The sequence below is a fragment of the Miniopterus schreibersii genome (assembly GCF_964146895.1).
Source record: "Miniopterus schreibersii genome assembly, chromosome: 16".
Taxonomy (NCBI): Eukaryota; Metazoa; Chordata; class Mammalia; order Chiroptera; family Miniopteridae; genus Miniopterus; species Miniopterus schreibersii.
Window position 1 is genome coordinate 23,931,843 of NC_138116.1, and position 18,481 is coordinate 23,950,323.

Here is an 18,481-nt window from a genome sequence, read left to right on the forward strand (position 1 = left end):
AGCAAGAACACAGCCCAAAACAAGCGAACGAACCGATAAATAAAATTATTCCCGAGGAGGGGAAAGTGGGAGCACAGATGGAGAGTGATAGCTTGGGTCGCAGGGGCGAGCAGGGAAAGCTGGCACATGCACCTCCATCCATCCCGCTTCGTCCCTGTGCTGACAGTCCTCCCACAGCCTGCTCGGCACCCCCAGGCTTCAAGGCCAACACGGCCTTACTGGGTCATCGCCTCCAGTCGCCCAGGTTTCGGCCGCACACCCACCTCACCCCATCACCTAAAACAGCTGTAGGGACGAGAGAGGGTGACCGCGGGAGCCCCAGAGCCACCGGAGGAGCGCAGCAGAATGAAAACGGGGCCCCTGCCGCTGCCCAACCCTCCTTTTCTGCTTCTCCACCCTTCCACCTGCGTCCCTTATCCCCCTACCAGTCACCAAAATAATTTCCAGGTAGATTAAAGAGTTAAATATAAAAATAAATTGACTCAGAAAATCAAGAAGAAATAACATGATCAGACCTCCTGAGGTAAGAGAACGTTGAGTGTAAAAACACTGAAAGAAATCACAAAGAGAAAGGTCAGCAGCCTTCCTACGTAAGCGTTGAGCGTGTGTGCGTGTCCTAGGCACATAACCGAAATTAGGAACTGGCCCACCTCTCTCTGACACGGTAACTCCTAATTTGTCCTGGATTCAGATCCACCAGGGCCTCTCCAGGACCGCGCCCACCCCTGGCCCCCAGGGCTCCCCACCCGCTGCTCTAACCCCTGTGAAAGCCTCGATGAAATTGGGTCAGGAATGTTGGTTTCTGTTTCCACCTCATGGTCCATGGGCACCTTGACATCTTATCATTTTTATATCCTCCATGCCCAGCACAGATACTTTATACAGAGTGGAACTCAATAACTTTTTTTTTTTTGGTGGATATCTGTTATATTTTGCAGTTGTATAGCTTTTGGTAAAACTGAAGTTAAAATACACATAACATAAAATTTACCATCTTAATTTTTTGAGGAGCTGCCATATTATTTTCGTAGCTCTACCATTTTCCATCCCCATGAGCAGCGCACAAGGGCCCAGCAGGGCATTGCTGGGGATTCTCAGTGGCCACCCCGCTCACGTGCTGCGGCATCTCACCGTTTGTTTTGATTCGCATTTCCCAGTAACTATTTTTTTAAATGAAGGAGTCGACAGGCCTAAGAAATTCCTATGGAAGCTATGAGAAGGTTAATATCTTTTTTTTTTTTAAATATATCTTTATTGATTTCAGAGAGAGGAAAGGAGAGGGAGAGAGAGACAGAAACATCAATGAGAGAGTCATTGATCGAGCCCGCAACCCGGGCATGTGCCCTGACCGGGAATCGAACCCCGATCGCCTGGATCCTAGGTCAATGCTTAACCGCTGAGCCACGCCCGGCCGGGCAATATCTTTTATGTATATAATGCACATACAAATCTCTAAGTAAAACAATAGGATCCCCAAAAGATAAGAGGAGCTCGAAGGTGGGGTGGGGAGGGGAAGGCGTTGGTTGGGGTGGGGAGGGGGTTGCCAGAGCCCGGGGGGAGGGACGGTAAGCCGAGGCAAGAGGGGACCAGGAGTTGACCCCACACTTTTGACCCACACACGGGTCACCCAGGGCGCGTTCGCACTCGCTCCTCGGGTGGAGCTCAGCTCTGCTGGCGGACCGCACACCAGCGCTGGAGACGCAACCGGACCTGGCACCGCGTGGCCAGGCCGGCATCGCCCCCTTGTGGCAATAGTGTAAAATTACAACCTGCCGGGCTCCCGGGGGACTCTCCGGGCTCTAGCCCTCTACCCACTGAGGACAGAAGGGTAGTTGGGGATCTGGACCTGCGTCCTGAGCTCCCTAAGCCCAAGAGGCTGACTATTCATCCAACTATGACAGTTTCCTGAACCCTGACACCCCACAATCCCCTATCTACACATTAACTTCACCTTGGGGCTTGCACATAATAGGATTAACCATGTGAAATTTCCAGCATTTGACCATTTTTAACATGTAAAAACACACAAAAACATACAAAAGATACACACGAACTCTGGCCCACACCTCATACACACACACACACACACACACACACACACACACACACCTCCACACACTCCTCCCTCCTCTGGGGAGCACACGGATGGAGGGCCCTCAGGGAGCTTTCAGCCATGGGACAGAAAGTACCACCTAGCACTGCGCTACCTTAACCACGAGTCCCACACAGCACCCCAACCTCGCACAGCCCTAAAATTCACACATGACACCCCTCAGTCCAGCTCCACTGCAGTGTCTTCACCTCTGCCTTTCCACCTCCTCCTTGGCCTCAAGCTCACTAGGGACATCCCCATATTGAACACCATCTCTTTAATCTCTAGGGACCAGCCCACACCTCTGGTCCACTATATTTTGTACTTTAATACACATAGAATCCCCTGGGGACTGGTTAAAATGCAGGTTCTCACTCAGTGGGCCAAGAGTGGGCCCCAGGCTCTGAATTTCTAACCAGGTCTCAGGTGGTGCCATGGACCTCACTTTGAGTAACCAGGCTCTGCTGCTTCCTCTGGCCAGTTTCCCCAGGAGCTCCATGCTACAGTCTCATCCCAGTCTCCTCCCCAACCCTCTGCCACCTGGCTCCCCACCAGCCCACTGCCTCAAAAGAGTCACTGATGAGTGAAGCCAATGGCCTTTTCTCAGGCTTTGAGGTGTCTACATTTGGGCTGCCCCTTCCTTTCTGAAACATCTCCACCTGTAGATTCTGGGTGATTCCTTGTAGGCTTCCTTCTCTGGATCCTTCCAACATCCATTGTGGGCTTCATGGCAGCTCATGCCCACTCTCAGGGGCTGCTAGGGAGCCCCACTTGTGCCCTGAAAAAGTGCCTGATCTCCACTTGTCTACTAATGGCAACGCCTACTTCCTGGCGTTATTGTGAGAATTAAATAAGTTAATATATATCACATACTTAGAACAGTACCCATTGAAGAGTTTGCTGTTATTATCTTCAAGACAGTAGTCTTTGCTAAGTACCCCCAATCTCCAGAGATTGTAACCTGAAAGAAGACCCCTCCTATCATAGGGTTGTGGACAAATGCTTTTTTTAAAATTCTCACGCGAGATATGCTTATTGATTTTTAGAGAGAGAGGATGGGAGAGAGAAACATCGATGTGAGAGAGATACAGTGGTCAGTTGCCTCCCATATTCGTTCAGAACTGGGATCGAATCAAACCCACAACCTTTTGGTGTACGGGATGATGCTCCAGCCAACTGAGCCACCCGACCAGGGCTGGACAGTCTTTTATCTATCTATCTATGTATCTATGTATCATCTATCTACCTACCTACCTGTCTCTTTTCTCCTAATCATCTCTGAAAGGTCTCTACTGAGATGCTAACCTGTCAGCATCTCTCTTACGCTTATGACAATCTCTTCCTTTTAACAAGCCCCCAGGGCAGTAGCCAGAGAGAGAAGCCGAGTAAGGAGCCCCCTGCTGGACAAGAGCTCATAGCACACTTGGAACTGAACATCTTAATGAGTCAGAGGGCTCCCTCCTCTACCTTGCACTAGGGATTGGTGCAGTATCTAGTATTTCACAGATTCATGCCTTGGAGGAAAACGATACCTGGAAGAAGCAAACTAACTTTTTTTTTTTTAATGTCTTTATTGATTTCAGAGAGAGGAAGGGAGAGGGAGAGAGAGAGATAGAAACATCAATGATGAGAGAGTCATTGATCGGCTGCCTCCTGCACGCCCCCGACTGGGGATCGAGCCCGCAACCCGGGCATGTGCCCTGACCGGGAATCGAACCCCGATCGCCTGGATCCTAGGTCGATGCTCAACTGCTGAGCTAAGCCGGCCAGGCGCAAACTAACTTTTACTGAGTATTTACACTATGTCAGAGTGGGAACTTGCACATATAGCAATTCTTTGGATGGTTTTTATTTTGAAGATGTCGAAGCATATATAAAAGTGGAGAGGTAGTATAATGAATTCCCGGTACCCACTGTTCAGCTTCAACAGGTATCAACACCAGACTCATGGCCAGTCTTGCTGCATCTGTTGCCCCATCTGCTTTCTCCCCTTCAGGGAGGCTATTTTGAAGCAAACTCAAGTAATCTTACCATTCCATCTATAAACATTCAGTCTCTAAACTAAAAGATATGGAATATTTTTAAAAACATAACACACAATCATTGCCACACCTAAAATAATAATATCAAATATCCTTTGTGTTCAAATGTCCTTGACTGGCTAATTTTTTATTGTCTGGTTGAATCAGAATCCAAATAGAAATAAAAGAGGCTTTTTTTTTTTACACCAATTTTAGAGAGGGGGATAAGGAAAAGAGAGCAACTGAGCTTACCTGCCAGGGCCTAAAATAGACTTTAAAAACACATTTTAAAATCTATATATTCATCCTTCCCACTCCTATTTTTCTTGCAATTTATTTGTTGAAGAAACCAAGTCATTTATTCTATAAAGTTCCCCACAGTTTGGATTTGCTGACTGCACACCCACAGAGAACTGTTCATTTTCACCATGCAATGAGATTAAGTTTTATTCTCTTTCCCCCATTTCACAGGTGAGGAAATTGAGGAGTTAAAGGCTCAGAAAAGTTAAATGCCCCCTTTGCAGCCTGAGAAGTGGCAGAGCCCAGGCTTCCTGACTTCCAGCCAGGAAAAATAGGACTGCATCCTCAGAGCACCTAGTTCAGTACCTGGCACATAGTATGTGCTTAAAAAACTGGTTTACTGAAAAGGCCTTTGTACACTCCCACTTGTCAAACCCTCCAGGTGCAGCTCTGAGACAGTGCCCACTGGCCTCCACCTCCTCACAGATGGAAAGGGCTGTCTGGGCAGTCCCAGGGCACCCCATAAACACAGGTCCTACAGGCCCTGTAAACCACAGGGTCAAGCTTCCCTCTTCACAGGCTCCACTTTTTTCTCTCTGTCCTCTCATTTATTCATTCATTCAATAAATATTTACTGAACACCACTCACATGCCAAATGGGTATGGTCTCGGGGAGGGTCTGCTTCAAATGCTGTAGTGTGTGTGTGTGTGTGTGTGTGTGTGTGTGTGTGTGTGTGTGTTTACACAAGTATACATTCAGGTCTCCAAATCTAAGTGGCCCTATAGTTGTCAATGACTACAGCTGGGTGTTTGTGTGTTCTCAGGATCTTTCCGTGTGTGTGTGTGTTCCTACATATGACACAGTGCTGAGAAAGCCTCTGTAAATCTGCACAATTCTGTATGCAAATGTGTCCGACAGAACTTGTGTCTGTACAGTTGTGTATCTACATACAAGTATCTCTCTATGTGCATGAGTGCCTGTGTGACTATAGGTGGTATGTACTCTGTGTATCTCTGTACACCTGCATGTCCACAAACCTGTGCATCTGTGTGCATCTCAGTAGATGGTGTGGGTCTCTACATTGGTGTACTCTGTGTATCTGTGGGTGTGTCTCCCCTCAGGTGATGTGATTGGGACTCTCAGTTGACAACCCTGGCCCCTCACCTTCCCAGATTCCTGTCACCTCCATGCCCAACTATACTGAGTGACAGCCAAGGAGGGCTCTAATAAAAGAGAAAGCCTTGGCCCTTCCAACCAGCTCCTGTGCTCAGAGCTGAGGTCCCTGCTGAGAGTAGGTGTCTGGAGGGGTTGGAACGTTGTGTCTGCTCCCAGCATCTCCAACGCCCAAGGCCTGGGAGCCTGGTGAGAAGCCAGAAACTCAATTTGGGCGACAGTGACAACAGGCTTTGCTCTGAAAAACAAAACAAAACAACACTCAGCTTCAGAGAGGAAAAAAGAAAATTCGAGTGGAACTACAGCCCAACAATGATCCTAGAGGCCTTCAGTTCAGAGGAGTGTGGTCAGGTTTGAGTGTTGAGCCCATATAGCTACACTCATCTCTTCCAGAAAGCAGGGCTAGTTCCCCAACCAGGGGCTGTGGGAACACAGTGGACCCAGGGTCACTCACTGGGCCTGGAGTTAATCATCTACTTGGGGCATTCCTGTGCCCCATTGGCTGCCTAGGGCCACAGCCCTCTGGGCTGAAGCCCAGAGTGGGAAGCAGCTTCCAGCCATTGTCTGTCCCATGTCCTGGGGAAATGAGGCTGATGCTATTGGCTACTGAAATGGGTGGGCCCTCAGGAAGCCCCCAGTCTGAGGAGGGTGACATCAGTCCTGCCCTCAGGGAGCCCCAGTTTGATGGGAGAGATTATCCTTGCCCTCATAGGGGCCCCAAGTTGGCAGGAGACAGGACTCAGCCACAGCTGGAGGGAAGGACTGGAAGGGGCGTGCATTTGGATGGGAAGGAGTAGAGAAAAGCCAGTGCAGGGCCAGAGGCCCAAAGAAACAAAAGGGAGAGACTGAGGAGGAATCCTGAGTGCAGAGGGGCAGAGAGGATGGGCACTCTGGTGGGGGGCTCCAATAGAGAACCCAGGAGGGGAAGCACACCTGAGGTGGGGGCTCTGAGGGCAGAGGGGAGGAAAACAATTGTGTCCCAGGGGCTAGGACCACCTCCCCTGGTGGGTTCTGGGAAGTGTATGTTGGGGTGGAGGGGGGAAGAGCAGTAAAGCGGCAAGAAAAAGGTGGCCCTGGAGGTGGCTCCACAGGGTAGGGGCTACAGACCCTCCATGCCATTGCCTCACTCCCTTATGGGACCAAGGATTTCTAAGTAGGAAAATTAAAAAGTTAATGGAGGAGGTCACAATGGTCGGCTCTCCCTCCCCCTGCCCAAAGTCTGCCTGTGAGCGCATGCATGTGTGTGTTGGTGAGGGATCCCCAGAAGAGCTCCGAGTACTCACCCAGCATCCTCTGGGATACTCAGCAGAGAAAAGGCCCAGGCCACTGATTCCCATTCAGGCAGAGCCCCAGGCCTGTCTCCTAGCATGCGGAGCACAGTCCTGTACACAAGGAAGGAATGAGCAGGGGCTGGGAACGTAGGATGCCTAGGGTCTGGTCATGCCACTAAAGCTGTGTGACCTTGGCCAAAACACCACTCCTCTATAGTTGCTGTTTCCTCCTCTATAAAAACAGAGGGTGGGATTCCATCAATCAGAGTGTACCCAGCGTAGGATGTGTACAACTGATAGTACACTAGGTGCTTTGAGGCAGCACAAGGATAGAGTAACAAGTAACGATGAACCACATCCTGTGAAAGTTTGCAAATCCTTTTGAATTCTTGCTTCAGACCATTGATCTGGAGCAGAACTGCTTTGCTTCAAAGACCAACTCCACTGCTTATGAGCAGAGTGACGCTGGCCTTCCCATATTCTGTGCCTCAGGTTCCTCATCTGCAAAATGGGGATAATAATAATACCCTTCCTGTGTTACCAAGAGCGAAATAACACTATCTAGCTGGAATGCAATAACAGTGTTCTGTTCTCGCTTTATTCTGAAGGCTTTCTTCTGTATATGGCCAGTGATTCTGGCCTTCTAGTTACAGTCCCGATATGGATAAATTTTAAGTTTAAAAAGTTTAAAGAAAAATTTTAATGCTAATAAGGGGTGATTTGAGGATATGACAAAATTCAAGGTAATACTCAGTGGCTGGCATGTGGCAAACCCTGGTAACTTCACGATTCCAATCTTCTTTAAGCTGGGACGACAGAACAGGCATTCCCGCCCTCTAGCAGGACTGGCACTCCTCCACCCTCCTTTCTCTCTTCCCCCACCTCTCCTTCCAGTCCCCTCCCTCAGTCGGGGGGGGGGGGCTGCCACCTGCTCTCCCCTTTTGCCTTAGACTCCCCTTTAACCATCCAAGACCCCCGCAGACCCCCAAAGTCACCCGCGGGCCCGCTGAGCCCTTCCCGGAACCGCCCTGGCAGATTAAAGACGCCGCCACCCTTCATCTCGGCCACGTGCCCTCGCTAACTGGTTCCGTCCTACCTCCCCCCGAGGGGCGGGGATCCTGCGGGTCCCGCCCACTGACCCGAGGTCTGACCCTCTTCAAACGCGTCCTCGAGAAGCGACTCAAAGCCCCCTGCCGCCAGCAGCCTGGGCACGTCCAGTCCCGTCCGCCCCGCGGCAGGTTAAGAGGCCCCCAGAGCCCAGAGCTCGGGACAGATGGTCAATCGTGGGGGGGCGAGCCGGTCTGGTTGTCAGGGCGATGATGCGGTTGGTCTGGGCTGCGGCGGGGAGGCTGCGCAGTCCCAGAGGCGCCGGGAGCGCCCGGAGGCTGAGCGGCAGCGCGCGGCGGTGGTCGGCGCGGGGCGCCAGCCCAGGGCGCCTGCTCAGCACCGCCTGGGCGCCTGCCCAGCCAGCACTAGAGGAGGCCGTGGGAGCTGAGGACGATGCCCACTCGCCTGCAGCCCACTCGCCTGCAGCCGAGGAGCCGTCGTGGACGCCACCCCCCGCACCCCCAGTGCCCCCTGAACCTCCCGGGCCCCCAGGCGGCCGCTCGCTGGTGCAGCGGGACATCCAGGCCTTCCTGAACCAGTGCGGGGCCAGCGCCGGGGAGGCGCGCCACTGGCTCACGCAGTTCCAGACCTGCCACCCCTCCGCGGACAAGCCCTTTGCCGTTATCGAGGTGAGAGGAGCCCTGCATCGGCGGTGTCACATGGAGAGTAGAGTAGGGGGTTGTGTGGCGACACGTCGCCAGGGAGGCAGGACCGGCAGTAGACTCTGTACCGTGGAACCAGGAAGGGGCTCAAGTGCCCCCAACTGGGCGAGGCTCTGAGCTCTTTCCTAAAGTCTGGCGCCCAGTCCAAATGCGGAACTGCCAAGTGGGATAAGCTGGAGAAGGCCCCCCACTGTAGGCACAGTTAGGGGGTCAGATGGCAAGTGGGGAACCTGGACAGGAGTCACTTTTGTCACCCCTCCCCCCAAAGTGTCCTAGAGTCCAAGGTCGCAGGGAGGAGTGGAGGGAGGAACACTAGTGTGAGATAAGGGGATGGCAAGACCCAACGGGGCAAAGGGCAGAGCAGGTGGGCACTGGTAGCCACAAATGGCGCCTGACAACTCCTGGGCAGGGTGGGGACACCTAGAGGCCCCTGAGGGCCAGGGTGTAGGAGCAAGCGGGTGCAGCAGGAGTCTGGGCCAGTGTCGCACCTTCTGAACACCCACTCCTCTGCAGGTGGAGGAGGAGGTGCTTAAGTGTCAGCAGGGCGTATCCAGCCTGGCCTTCGCACTGGCCTTCCTGCAGCGCATGGACATGAAGCCGTTGGTGGTCCTGGGGCTGCCTGCTCCCACAGCACCCTCTGGCTGTCTTTCCTTCTGGGAGGCCAAGGCACAGCTTGCTCAGAGTTGCAAGGTGCTGGTGGATGCGCTGCGGCACAACGCTGCTACAGCTGTGCCTTTTTTTGGTGGTGGGTCAGTGCTGGGCGCTGCTGAGCCAGCCCCTCATGCCAGGTTAGTATCAGCCCTGCCTGCCCCTTAGTACTCAGGTCATGCGACCTGTCTGCCGTGCCCCGGCCCACTGGGCCTGGAGGAGGCCCTCTTGAACACCACATCTGGCCCACAGCTATGGGGGCATCATCTCCGTGGAGACCGACCTGCTACAGTGGTGCCTAGAGTCAGGCAGCATCCCCATCCTGTGCCCCATTGGGGAGACGAAGGCACGCCGCTCCGTGCTCCTCAACTCGCTGGAGGTGACTGCGGCGCTGGCCAAGGAGCTGCAGCCCACCAAAATCATCTTCCTCAATACCACAGGCGGCCTGCGTGACAGCAGTCACAAGGTGTGTCTCCTCCTTTCAGGCGTCATAACTGCTAGCCTAGCTGAGCCCCTCTCAAACTGAGTGAGTCGAGAGTGGAGTGTCAGGGAGGGGCGCAGCCGGTGGTGCCCAGATCTGAGCCCTCTCTGGCCAAGGTAAAGAGGTCAGCAAGGAGAGGTCTATGGGGCAGGGTGGTCCATGGCCCGCTGCGGGTCGGAGGCTCATTCCCTAGCCCTGATGCAGGTCCTGAGTAACGTGAACCTGCCCGCTGATCTGGACCTGGTGACCAGTGCCGAGTGGGTGAGCACCAAGGAACGGCAGCAGATTCGGCTCATCGTGGAGGTGCTCAGCCGCCTGCCCCACCACTCCTCGGCCGCCATCACTGCTGCCAGCACGCTGCTCACGGAGCTCTTCAGCAACAAGGGTAAGGGCAGCCAGTGAGCACCAGCACCTGGGATGGGGTAAGCTGGGGAAGCGACCTCCCCGCCAGTAAGCAGACCAGAGAGGGACTCCACAGCAAAGGCTTCCAGCTCTTGCTGAACCTGGCGGAGGTCAGCAGGTGCACGAGACTGGGCTGGCAGTTCAGCGGAACTAGACAGATGGGCGTGACTTGGGGAGGCGGGAGGAACCATAGGGGGTGGAGCTTGGGGGCGGGAACCATGTGGAATTGGCCAGAGTATGAGAGGTGGGCGGGGCAGGGTTGTGGGGGGATGAGGGCGGGACTAGGCTAAGAAGGTGGGACTACAGGCAGTGGGCTGAACTTCAGGGACAAACTGCCCGGGAAATGCATCTTCCTGAGTGAAAATCACATTCAAAATCTATACAGACCACAGAAAGCATTTCATTGGAGAGATCTCCCAAAGAGGGTAATTGTTCCATTAGCTCCCGTCTACCTGGAACCCCCACCAGGCTGCCAGAAAGGAGGAGTGGATGGGACCTAGCTCTCAGGCTAAACGAACCTCCTCCTTCATCCCACCCCCAGGGTCTGGAACCCTGTTCAAGAATGTCGAGCGGCTGCTGAGAGTGCGCAGCCTAGACAGCCTGGACCAGGGCCGCCTGGTGAACCTGGTCAACACCAGCTTCGGCAAGCAGCTGCGTGACGATTACTTGGCCTCTCTGCGCACGCGGCTGCACTCTGTCTACGTCTCTGAGGGGTGAGCCTGTGGGCCCCAGAGGGCAGGGACCAAGGGACAGAGCCCCGCACTTCGGACCAAAAAGAAGTCCCAGCCTGACTCTCCCCGCTTCACCAGGTACAACGCTGCCGCCATTCTGACCACGGAGCCCGTACTGGGAGGCACCCCATATCTGGACAAGTTTGTGGTGAGCTCCAGCCGCCAGGGCCAAGGCTCCGGCCAGATGCTGTGGGAGTGTCTGCGGCGCGACCTGCAAACGCTTTTCTGGCGCTCCAGAGTAACTAACCCCATCAATCCCTGGTAGGTCCTGCCCCTCCCAGCTCTGGGCTGGGCACCACACCCCTCTCTCACCAGCCCTCATTAATCACATCCCCAGGGTCCATCAGCCAGGAAGGCTAGGCATACCCTTCTTTCACTAGCTATCCCTCTCCAAGGGAAAGGCCCCACCTACTGTAGCCCAACATTTCCCAGGACAACACATGTGGAGCTTGAAATTTCCTCAAAGGCAGACTATGCAGCCCCACCCCCACCCCCCAACAGTAGATTCCTGGAAGCAAGTGGCAGCTGAGAAATTTGATCATTCAGGCTCTATTCCAGACCCAATTGCCCACTCTGACTTCAGGCCCACTGCATCTCCAGCAGAACCCCTCTCCTCTCCTTCAGCAATTATCCCCTCACTCCCCATTACCCTGCTCTGTGGGCACCAAGTGGTGAACAGGAACCCCTTCCCTGGCTGCACAGCCAAGGCAGTGTGGAGAGAGCAAGGGATATCCTCATTCTAACCATAGCTGTGAGACTGGCAAGCTACCTAACTTTGTGCCTCAGCTACTTCTCTGTGAAAGCATACCATCACCAGGCTCTTAGCTGCTGCTGCGAGGGTAAAATCAGGTAACAGACAGCAGGTCCGAGCAGGGTGTCTAGCATGCAGAAGGTCCTCAATAAATGAACCAGTGAGAAATGAACACTGGCCTTGCACTAAAAGCTCCCACCACCACCTCCACCAGGTACTTCAAGCACAGTGATGGCAGCTTTTCCAACAAGCAGTGGATCTTCTTCTGGTTTGGCCTGGCTGATATCCGAGACTCCTATGAGCTGGTCAACCACGCCAAGGGGCTGCCGGACTCCTTTTGCAAGCCAACTTCTGACCCAGGCAGCTGACCCTCACCACCAGCCAGGATGAACCAAAAGCCATGTCTGCTGGAGGTGACTCCAGGCAGCCACAGGCTGGACCAGGTTTGTTGCCTGAATGATCTGCAGAGGAGGAAGCAGCCCCTACTCTACTTTGCCCCAGAGGTGGGGGGCAAAGTGGGACAAGCACAGGAAGGAGAAGGGTCCATCTAAGACCTCCATTTGCTCCAAAGCCAAAACCAAATGGCCTTCAACTTTCAGTCTAGGGATTTGGGGGAGAGGGGAGGGCTTGCCTTCAAGGGCTCTACTCAAGGCTAACCTTAGGTCAATTTCTGTGGCCTCTGTGCTGTGTTTTGAGGCTCCCTTGCCCAAAATATCACCCCTACCTGCCTGATATTCCACCACTCATTTTCATTCCTTTGGGTCTTGCAACTTCTTAGGAGGCCTTGATTAAAATGCAAATACTTGTCTAAGAGTCAGCTCACACTTGAAAGGAAATGAGCAGTGGCTCTCTAGGAGCAAGATCTTGAGGGCTGGGGAACCAGGGGACTCCTAGAAAGAACAGAGGAGCTAAATGAGATGGAGGGCCCCCAGGATGAATGCTGCCACCATGTCCCTCAATGTAGTCCCTGGGGGGGCTCCCCTACTCCTAAGTTCTGAAACATCCTCCATTCCACAGACCAGACCAACAACAGCCCCAACCCCCTTTCAGGCAGGGCTCAGAACCAAGCCTAGACTTGGATCTTTTCCCCTCAGCCCCCTAGAAGTTGTGCCTCCACCTTTGTGGGAGTAGACAGGCAGTAGCCCAAAGCTGGAGGTTTCATTGAACATTTTTGACTCCCATGATGTGCCAGGCACTGGTTGCTGGGGCTACTTTCTGCCAGGAGGTATACAGATGAGTAGGGAGAGGGTCGATTAAGAGGCCACCATAGCACAGCAGGGACTGTGAAAGAACCAAACCCTAAGAGCAGCCTGTTTTCCCTCAGGAGAGGGGTGATGTTCAGTATACAACTGGGCATTGGCATTAGACAGACCTGACCTGCATTCCAGCTGTGGCTAGGTTTGTGCGCTGTGGCTTGAGGCAAGCTGCTTACTTTCTCTGAGTCTCCATTTTCTATCTATAAAACGTAAAACCCTTGGCCTCATAGTGGACACTTAATGTTAGTTCTCTCCCTCTAGTTGCCCTCACCAAGGATTTCTTCAAAAACAGCTAACACCAAATGGGAAGGAAAAATAAGCTACAAGATGGATTGAGGTGAGAGGTCAAAAGAATATGCTACAGGGAGGATTAGAAGATCCTTGAAAAGAGAGCCAAAGGACTGTGGGAATTCTCAGAATAGGGAAAAGCTCCGGGGAGGGCCATGGTGGGGTTTAACCAGATATGGTGTTTCAAGAAACCCAAGATCAATCCCAGCCAATGGCAAAGTGCCCCGTGGGGAGAACACAGAAGCAAAGCCAAATGTCTATATAAAATGTTTATTTTTGGAGGACTGTGTGGTCTGGTGTTTGGGAGGCTACTCACCCCACCAGGCCAACCACAGAGCTGGAAACAGAAGGCAGGAGGCGGGAAGTTGGCTGCTGCCTGCCCCACCCCTTCACACCCAAGTAGACTGGGGCCTGCTCTGCTCTCAAGGTAGGTGACAACTAGTGTTATTTCTCCCTTTGGCATATCCTGAGAACCCATCTGACTTCTGTAGAGTTCAACCCCTATGCTCCTCCTGGGCCTGATCCACGTGTCAACACGCATACTCATTCTCAGTCCCCGAAAAGCATTGCAAAGCCTGGCTGCATCTGCCAGGTTCAAAAGGAATTTTTCACTTTTGCTCACTTCCAGTTCTTAGTCTTCCTTCCTCTGTCTCCCACTCTCAGTACCTCTACCCCTAGCCCTGCCTTATTCTCTTCTCTGGGACATAAGACCCAGGGGAGCAGCTGGCCTCAGCTCTCCTTCTAACAAAAGGGAAAAACCCTGTAAGGCAGCATCATCAGGGCTCCTCCCATCAAGGGCTGAGCCCAGGAATTGGGGAACAGACCAACACACACACACATACACAGAGCAAAGGATCAACCAAATAGACCAAAACGCATAAATAAACGTAACTGGGCCAGCAAGGAGGAAGGTAGGGTGGCCCTCAGTGGCTCCCTCCACCCATTTCAGCCTCTCCCTGTCCAACTCAGCCATCAGTGGCCAGGATGACAGCGGCTCCAAAGATGCCCACACTCTCTCCAAGGAGCTTCATCTGGTTCCAGAACTCAACACGCCGTGTGTTGTGCCAGTAGGCAACATTGCCATCAATGAGCAGCATGACTGGTGGCAGCAGTATAGCCAGGATCTGAGCAGCCAGGGTCACGTAGTAGCCAGACAGGAAGGCCAGGGCCAGGACGCCATACAGTAGGAAGAACAGCTGGATCATGAGCTCCCCTCCTGGTAGATGGTTCAGATATGCTAGCCGGTCCTCCTTGCTGTGCTGCAGTGAGTAGGCCTAGAGACACACAATCTTCTAAGATTGTCCAACAAGCTGAGGAGCCTGTCAGAAGCTCACCCGAGATGGTACCTGCAAGTCAGCCTCTGCAAGGTGGGTTTCTGACTCTCCTTTCTCAGACTTGGGGCTCTCTGAAAGTAAGATCTACATCTCCCCCCTTAGACTAGGGAGCTCCATGAAATTAGGGTCTCTCCTCACCCTGGGAGCTCAGAAGATAGATGCTGTCTCTCCACAGTCAAACTGGGGCTTTCGCCTCTGAATCCAGAGCTCTGCACATGGAATATGGTTCCCAGTAACTAAGATGAGGCCAAGTAGCCTGGGGCCTGTTCATGTCCCTGTCCACACTGGCCTCCCTTAAGGATACTAGGGAGGACCACAACTGGCCACCCTAGGCAGCCCCTATCAATTCTTTTTTTTAATCCTCACCCAAGGATATATTTATTGGTTTTTGAGAGAGAGGAAGGAAGGGGGAGAGAAACATCAATCTGTTGCCTCCCATATTTGGGGATCAAACCCAGAACCTAGATATGTGCCCTGATGGGGAATGGAACCCGCAACGTTTTTGGTGTACGGCACAGGGACGACACTCCAACCAACTGAGCTGACCAGCCTGGGCTTTTTTTTTCTTTTAATTCGCCCTCATCAGTTCTAAGTGGCAGAGTCCCAACTGTAGCCTGAACCCACCAAACCTCCCCTGTTTCCTCTCCCAGTCCTCTGGGAGCTGGAACCATGAGAGGAACAAGCCATGTTATTATCCTGGCTCTTAGGCTTAGGATTGAATGGCCAATCCAAACTTTTCTCTCTCTGATAGCAATAATAGTGGAAGAATATTGGGCAGGTCTCAGGCACTTGGAGGCCCAGAAGCTGGCAGAAGCAATTCCCAGAGCCAGGTCATCAGGACCTACATGCAAGGCCTTCTTTTGTCCACCTCCCTGGGTCCTGCCAACCATGGGCTCACATTTTATTCCCAATCAAGCACCTCCAGCCAACAGTCCCCCAACTTACCACACAGATGAGGTAGATGCCCAGGAAGACCTGGCCGGTGGACTGGAGGGAACGGCTGCGGGGTTTCCGACGGTAGAGCTCCCCAGCACCGCTAGCCAGCACAAGAAATCCACCAATGATGGCAACTGTGCGCGAGTACATACGGACCTAAGCCAAGGCAAAGGGACCCCAGTCAGGAACTGCAGCTGCCACATATCTCCTGACTGCCCAGAGCACAGAACTGTCCTCTCTATGCATCCCCTTCCATTTGATGAACTCTCTTACCATTTCCAAGTGTGGTGGGCAGGTACAGCAGAGATAGATAATTCTTTTTATCAGAAGTGGCCCAAAGGGGTTAATAAAATTGTCCAAGATCCTACAGAAAGTAAGTGGCAGAACCCAGATACCAAAGGTTGTCTCCTTCCCACCCCCAGGCCTGCAGACTAGAATCCCAATGTTTTTTTGGCTATATAGTATAGTCTGTTCCATAAAAAAACCATCGATCGCACTGTCCTGTAGCTGTTCACACATCTGCCTCCCCTACTGGACAGACAGCATTCCTTGAGGGTAGTGCCTTTGTCCAGGCCTATCTCCAAGCCCACAATGCCTGGCAGAGGTTCTGTCATTTACAGGCTTAAATACTGCACTAGGATTACTTAAATTTCATAAAATCAGATCTTTGGACCAGGCACTCTCCAAGGTTCCTTTTGCCCTATGAGTCTGAGATTACTAAACTAACGTTTAAAGGGTTCTGGAAACCAGGTGACCTGGATCCTGGTTCCGCCTGTAATGAAAACTGTGGTATGACCTTGGATAAGTCTGTTTCCCATCCGTGGACCTCACTTTCCACACTCTGAAAGGAAGACTTGTGTGGGCGCTAAGGTCCTTCCATTCTTGCTGTCTCTAATAATCTCCACACGCCTAGGGCTCCCCATCACCCTAGCAAAGTCCTCCCCAGGGCCGATGCGCTCACCTTCAGCCAGTCCCCGTAGTGCACGTAGCCCCCGATGTAGGCAGCGTAGGTGCTAATGGCCAGCTGGAGTGCGGCCCCCAGCGCAAACCAGCGCCGCTTCACGCCGAAGGACATGAAGCTAGCGCACAGCACGGCCGCCCCCATGTCGAAATATAAGTAGGGCACTGGAATGTCGGGCTTCCTGCAAGCCGGGAGGGGGTAAGCAACGAGGTCAGAATGAAAAGGGGAGAAAAGCCTTGAGACCCCTTGAGTTCCCGCCAGCTCCACTGCTTCCCTAAACCGGAGTCCCCTCTTATGACCATGACCCCCGCACTATGCTCGATGCCCACCTTCCTCCGAACCAGCGCTCCTAACAAGTCCGAGATCCCAATTCCTCCCAGCCCAGGGGCCCACTTCTTCCCCACCTCACCGCATCCCTGTTCCTGGGACGCGCCGTACCGCCTCCCACCGCGGGGGCCCGCTCACCGGCGCGCCTCGGCCCTCTCGGCGTACAGCATGAGCTGGCTGAAGCAACCCCAGAAGGGGCAGCGTGTGAGCAACACCGAGCCCAACTGCATGAGCAGCTGCAATATCCATCGTCGCGAACCCACCTTCGACGCCATCTTGGGGAAGGGCAGTCCGCTACGGCCTCAACCGGGTCAGGGAGGCCGGCGCTGGGGGTGCGACACGTAACTTCCGGTTTTGCGGGGTTTGTTTTTAACCCTTCCGTCGGGAAACAAGCTTCTTGTTCTGTAGTTCTGGACAGATGTCCCAGCAACAGAGTTCAGCCTTTCCCTCGGCCCATGGAGGCTTACAGCCCCCTCTCTGTAGCTGAAAAATTGAAAACTAGACTAAAGGAACAGTTGAGTTCAGGACATGAGAAGCCCCGAGTCATAACTTAATGAAGCGAACTAGTCTTTGAATGCTAGACCTGGGCTCCGTTCCTAACGCCAACCCTAATTGTTACTTTGCTCATATCGGCTACACTTTCCAAGATTAATCTGTGAAATGAAAAGGACATCTACCTTAGGGTTGTTGTGAGATTTAAATGTGGCAGTGTTGGTTCTAGCACATAGTAGGGGTTCAATAAACGTACATACTCAAGCCCGAGGAAATCCTGTTTCTGTTTAAATTCAAAGGAAGGGGTTCTCCCTAAGAGTCACCTGTAGAGAAGTCTGGTCTTGGTCTGCCATTCCTATGTCCCCTAAGAGAGAAATGTGATGTGGGAACATGGGACATCTCAAATCAGTCCATTTTTTTTCAGTTCCCATACTCTCATTCTAGCCTAAACTACCATCTTTTTGTGGGTTTAACTGCAGCAGGCCATTTAATTCAGGTTTCTATTTCCCTTGGGGAAAAAAGGGGGCTCATGTACAAACAGCATTTCTGACAATGTGACTTAAAAATTCCCAATCAGCCCTAGCTGGTTTGGCTCAGTGACGAGGGCATCAGCCTGCAGATTGAAGGGTCCTGAGTTCAATTCCAGCCAACGGCATGCACCTCGGTTGCAGGCTCCATGGCTGGGGCACATGCAACCAATTGATGTGTCTCTTTCACATCAATGTTTCTCTCTCTTCTCCTTCCACTCTCTCTGAAAAGCAGTGGAAAAAAATACATTCTGGTGAGGATTTTAAAAATAAAATTCCCAATCAGCCAGTGAAAGCTAGACAACAAAACACCTTTTCACATCTAACTTTTTACAGTCATTAGGATAAAGTTTGGGTATATTAGAAAGAATATGAGAGAGGGATATAGCCATGCAAAAAAAACTAGGGAATGAAATAGTGTAGGTGTATGGTGGGGGCAAGGGATGGGGGGGGGGGTAGGATCTCCAGGCAAGGGGAATGAGAAAAAGCCTGGATTAAAGGTAATTTTGCCTACCTTCCCTGCCCACCAGTGACAATCACATGAGGTATAAGTTTTCATCACCATAATACAAGCACACAGTACAGAATAAACTTTCCAATTGTCTATTTTTCTAATCTCCTCACTCATCCCTGATTCAAATGGAACAAGATACACAACCTTGGGAAGGAGCTAAGGTGTTGAGGACCAGGAATGGGATCATGTATGTCCATAAAATAGTTTTAGGAGCCTGCCCAGGTTGTGTCAGCTGGAACAATCCCCTACCCCAGACCATCCCCATC

At 52.5% G+C, this 18,481-nt stretch overlaps 2 protein-coding genes across 4 annotated transcripts; one reads left to right on the plus strand and one right to left on the minus strand.

The window, feature by feature from the left end:
* Positions 1-7,937: 7,937 nt before the first annotated feature.
* Positions 7,938-13,405, plus strand: NAGS (N-acetylglutamate synthase). Of its 2 annotated transcripts, XR_013997376.1 has the most exons (8): positions 7,957-8,534; positions 9,081-9,355; positions 9,468-9,681; positions 9,901-10,081; positions 10,640-10,811; positions 10,908-11,090; positions 11,795-12,023; positions 13,098-13,405. XR_013997376.1 is itself a non-coding variant. In XM_081115959.1 (7 exons), the coding sequence occupies exons 1-7, from the start codon at positions 8,115-8,117 to the stop codon at positions 11,946-11,948; spliced, it is 1,599 nt and encodes a 532-aa protein (XP_080972085.1). In that variant the 5' UTR covers positions 7,938-8,114; the 3' UTR covers positions 11,949-13,405. The 2 variants fall into 2 exon arrangements, 1 of the variants encoding a protein (XP_080972085.1); XM_081115959.1 differs by having other exon boundaries at positions 7,938-8,534; positions 11,795-13,405.
* TMEM101 (transmembrane protein 101) lies at positions 13,381-18,347 on the minus strand. Of its 2 annotated transcripts, none has more exons than XM_081115961.1 (4): positions 16,946-18,347; positions 16,356-16,536; positions 15,404-15,550; positions 13,381-14,398 (listed from the first exon to the last, which is right to left on the minus strand). In XM_081115961.1, exons 2-4 carry the CDS (start codon positions 16,497-16,499, stop codon positions 14,090-14,092), a joined length of 600 nt encoding a protein of 199 aa, XP_080972087.1. In that variant the 5' UTR covers positions 16,500-16,536; positions 16,946-18,347; the 3' UTR covers positions 13,381-14,089. The 2 variants fall into 2 exon arrangements, with proteins under 2 accessions (XP_080972087.1, XP_080972086.1); XM_081115960.1 differs by having other exon boundaries at positions 16,821-17,041.
* Between the last annotated feature and the right edge of the window lie 134 nt (positions 18,348-18,481).